Here is a 4533-nt window from a genome sequence, read left to right on the forward strand (position 1 = left end):
GGGGGGGGGGGGGGGGTGGGGAGGAGAGGCACATTTGAGTATTTATTTTCATTGCCACTTAACATTTTTGGACTGGTAAATGAAATAGGATAAGGATCGACACTGAATTTTCTGTTTTTGTTTTTTTTTTCAGTAGAAAAAGCTTTAATAAAAACAAATATTTAAAACGGGGATAAGAAGAAGTTGCCACGTTAAAGTAAGGGATATGGTATGGTAGTAGTTGGGTAAAATCATGAATTTGACTGACTCAAATGTTAAATTGTCGTAGTGGAGACAGCTAAGACATTCAACTTGGTGAAGGTCGTGGTCAGGAAGCTTCTTTCTCCAAGTGGCTTCATCCTGAGAGCAGTCCGAACCCTTACGTAAAGTCTTAGATATATATATCGAATTTGATAAAAACTTAAATCCTCTTAAATGTTTTCTTGTACATATATTTTTTTCTTAATGAAAAAATTAGTAATGATCTTAATATACTCATTTGTTAATATGAGGGTTATAAATTCTTCATCTTTAAAAATAATTGGCATTTACAGATATGGATTTGAAAATAATATCATGATCGCAGTGAAAAACATTATCAGAAGATAATTTCATGATTTCCTTTACTACAAGTAATCTAAATAAGTACCTAAATAAGTGAAACAATACATATCGTTATGGGCCTTATTATAAGCCCACAAAACTTTCGTCTGCTTAGGTTTAGCTGAGTCTTAGTTGCCTTGCTCTCAAAGTCTTGATTCTCTTATATATAGAGTTATATAGCCTTATAGGTATGTTTGTATTGTGAATGAGAATTATACCATAGTGTTTTGTGGTTTATATTGCTATGGCTACACATGGGGTAATACAAAAGTGTAATTAGTCTAGAAAATAAGGGGATGTTATTAGATTCTAATTTATGGGTTATTGGTTTAGGATTTAAATGGAGTTTTAAAGACTTTAAATGTTATGTAGATTTTTTTGTTATTTGATAAAGATTTTAAAGTTTAGTGTTATTAGTTTCTGTTGTGATTTGTAAAAAGTCATTTAAAATCTTAACAAATTTGGGTTATTGAATTCAAGTTTTTATAAAGTCAATAAAATTTTTGAGTTATTCAATTAAAACAATAAAATTTAAAATTGTTACTGAATTCAATTATTATGTTATTGATTCATGATTTTCTACATTATTTTTACAAAATAAAATTACGAAAAGTATCACAAAAATACAAAGATTATTTTGAGTACTTTAGTGTTGCCATTTGTTAAAAATACAAAAACAAAAGATTTTAGAAAACTAAACAACAAAACTATACAATATTCTCTAACAATCTTTAAAATCTTTAAAGATTATTAACAATTAATTATAGCAGTTAATTATTTACTAAAAAAAGTGTGAATAGTTGCCATTTGTTAAACCAATTCTTATTTTATTAAATAGACTCAACGTTGAATTGACCATTGTCTTTGATATGTAAATCCCATCCCTTTTAAACGTATGGATAGAGCAGAATCTTTTGATCTCTTGTTCATTAAAACCCTTTAATTTTTAATTACATGTGTCCACAAGAGTTTCTTTGCACCAACCATCTGTTGCTAACAAGCCAAAAATTGGCCATCACTTAACAGAAATTTTTCTTCTCCTTCTATTCCTCTGTTTCACCCAAATGTCACTGTCTTATCTTTTCTACAATCTTTCTCCATTGTAAATGTTCTGACTCACCATAAAATTTTACCGAAAAGAGGACATGGGTTGCTCAAAAATCCTGATCCTAGTGTATATTTTCTCAATTTTTTCTTTCATGTGGTGCTTAGTGTTGGCAGGTGATTTCAAAAAAGATGTTAACATTATATGGGGAGGCGACAAAGCGAAGATACTCGAAAACGGCCAAGCCATTGCATTATCTCTCGACAGAACTTCTGGCTCTGGCTTTCAATCCAAAGCAAAGTTTTTGTTCGGTAAAATCTCTATGAACCTTAAGCTTGTCTCTGGAAACTCTGCTGGTACTGTCACATCTTACTATGTAAGAATCTCCAAAACCTATCTTTACATTGAACCATTTATTGGTTGATAATATTGATGTTATAAGACATAGTGTACGTGTTGCGTAGGTAGCGTCTAAAGGAGCGATGTGGGATGAGATAGACTTCGAGTTCTTGGGGAATCTGAGTGGTGATCCATACACAGTCCATACAAATGTGATCACGCAAGGCAAAGGTGATAGAGAACAACAGTTTCGTCTCTGGTTCGATCCCACCATTAATTTCCACACTTACTCTATCCTCTGGAACCCTAGAACCATAATGTAAAAATCTAAATATATAGTCTCCAGTCCATTCATCTCTTAGCATAACGTAGCAATATTTAGGATCGTCGGATATTTGGCAGATTCTATGTGGATGGTACACCGATAAGACAATTCAAGAACATGAAGACAATGAATGTATCTTACCCGGAGAAACAAGCAATGAGAGTCCATTCAAGCTTATGGGATGGAGATGATTGGGCTACAAGAGGAGGGCTCGTGAAAACTGACTGGTCCAAAGCACCTTTCACCGCTTACTACAAGAATTATGAGGTCCAAGACTGTGTTGGCTCTAATGAAACTTGCGGTGGTGATGGCTCAAGCTCGTGGATCAATGAAGGGATTGATGACAGTGGCATGAAAAGGCTTAAGTGGGTCCAAAAGAACTTCATGATCTATGATTATTGCAATGACCCTAAGAAGTTTCGTCTAGTGAATGTGTTGCTAATGCTATATGAGTTAAAAGCATTATAAAAAAAGTTCTAACAAATATATAAGATGTTAAGTTGGTCGTTTAGTATCTATCGAAATATATCCGAAGAAAAATCTACGTCAAGAGAATTGGAATAAATTCACCACCCACAAAGACATAAGGATTAAGATCCCAAACTTTCGGATCCCTCATATTATCATATTTCTGGAATATACATAATTCAAGATACTTTTCCTACTGAAGTTAAACATACATACAAAACAAAAGCAAAAAAAAAAAAAGCTATACACACACTCGCACACGATTAGTCGATTACAAAATGACAGGAAAAAAGTTCTGACAAATATGTAAGCTAGTAATTTCTAAATAGGAAATTAAATTTGCTAAGAGTGACTACTTGATTATTTTTTATTTTTTTTTGGTTGACATTTACGACTACCTGTTACTTATGTATTACGCATCAATGTTATTATTGTTGCAGATCTGACTAAGAGATAGTGGCATCGTTTTTTGGGTTCTCATAAACTTTAACCTTGGGATCGGAAATTGCAAAAGCTATAAACTCTCGTTATATTACTTAGAAAAGTTTCAGAAAACCCAATAAGGATGACGTTAAAGTGATTTTAGGTTCAGTATATAATAGTAATATGAATAAGTTAATCAAGAACACATGACTTTAATGTATCGAAGCACAAGCCTTTAGATAAGGCAAGTACAATCAAAAGGACCAGACATAGATTCTACTTGTTAAATCAACTATCTGAGCTTGTAGAATGAGCTAGTTTTTAAGAATGCTATTGTCTAAATAAGTCATCAATTAAGCATACTAGAAGAACAAATGGCATGGTGACCACACTTAATGAAGAACAACACAAGATACAAAAGCTCATAGCACATCTAACAAAGTGGCATGATGAAGACCGCATGAAGAAGAAGAACATAACACAAAAGTGGCAAGACGACCACTTATTGAACAAAACAAAGCCCAAATCCTATAGCTAAAGCTAAGAGAAGAGATCCAAAGGAAAGGAACCAGAAAGAAACATTGTTAAGCAATGGGGTCCGTGGGATGAAGCCAGAAGGGGGTACGGACGGGCGAGGGTTCACCAAGGCGATCGAAGTTGAAGGGACGGTCCGTACCAGAAGCCAGATCGTAAGAACCAAGTCTAGGACCAAGGTAATAGATGGAGTTAGGTTTGAGCCTAGGGTATATGCTTGCCGAGAGACAGAAGGCTTCACTCTTGCTAAGGAAGATGCACAGATCTCCAATATCTTCCGTGTAACAAAAGTCTTTGCTCATCCCATCTTGCCTAAAGATCATGAACCGCTTAGTACTGCAGTGAATAAATTCCAAATCCCCATCTTCGTCCTCTTTGTGAATGTACTGTGTGTACCTAGACAGAAACAAGCAGCTCAATAACTCTACTTTAACCTGGATTGTATTAAATAAGTGATTCAAAATACTTACCACTTGATGAAGAAAAGTTCACCAGAGGGAGACTCCACTAAGTGGTTGGTCATGAAACATTTATCCAGCATCTCCCAACCTGCCTCTGGGATCTTAGGCCGGTTCTGAAGGCGTAGGTGGTGATACTCTGGCTCGAAGTCGTTGTTGCTATTGAGATCCAACGAACCCATGTAGTCACCCTTGAAACTGGTAAAGTAGAAGACTTTGTCTCTCTTGGAATACAAGAGATTAGAGGGTGGTAAAAGAGAATAAGCTGTCGCGATGTGAGTCCACTTAGAGTCCCAACGAGGCCTACATACACTTAGCCGATAGTCGTTGAACTTTGCAGCCACAGAGAAGTCCTCTTG

The 4533-nt window shown here is 35.0% G+C and overlaps 2 protein-coding genes across 2 annotated transcripts in view; one reads left to right on the forward strand and one right to left on the reverse strand.

Moving 5' to 3' along the window:
* LOC104726311 (xyloglucan endotransglucosylase/hydrolase protein 24-like) lies at positions 1522 to 2809 on the forward strand. The gene is made up of 3 exons (XM_010445141.2): positions 1522 to 2003; positions 2092 to 2285; positions 2369 to 2809. Exons 1-3 carry the CDS (start codon positions 1728 to 1730, stop codon positions 2757 to 2759), a joined length of 861 nt encoding a protein of 286 aa, XP_010443443.1. The 5' UTR covers positions 1522 to 1727; the 3' UTR covers positions 2760 to 2809.
* The window catches only part of LOC104726312, a 2256-nt gene continuing 1303 nt past the window's right edge, over positions 3581 to 4533 (reverse strand). The window contains exons 2-3 of the mRNA XM_010445142.2: positions 4187 to 4529; positions 3581 to 4112 (exon numbers count right to left, since the gene is read on the reverse strand). Of these exons, the coding sequence (XP_010443444.2) occupies positions 3767 to 4112; positions 4187 to 4529 (689 nt within the window). The 3' untranslated portion in view covers positions 3581 to 3766. The remainder of the gene's footprint in view (positions 4113 to 4186; positions 4530 to 4533) is intronic.

The sequence above is a fragment of the Camelina sativa genome, chromosome 11 (genome assembly GCF_000633955.1).
Source record: "Camelina sativa cultivar DH55 chromosome 11, Cs, whole genome shotgun sequence".
Taxonomy (NCBI): domain Eukaryota; kingdom Viridiplantae; phylum Streptophyta; class Magnoliopsida; order Brassicales; family Brassicaceae; genus Camelina; species Camelina sativa.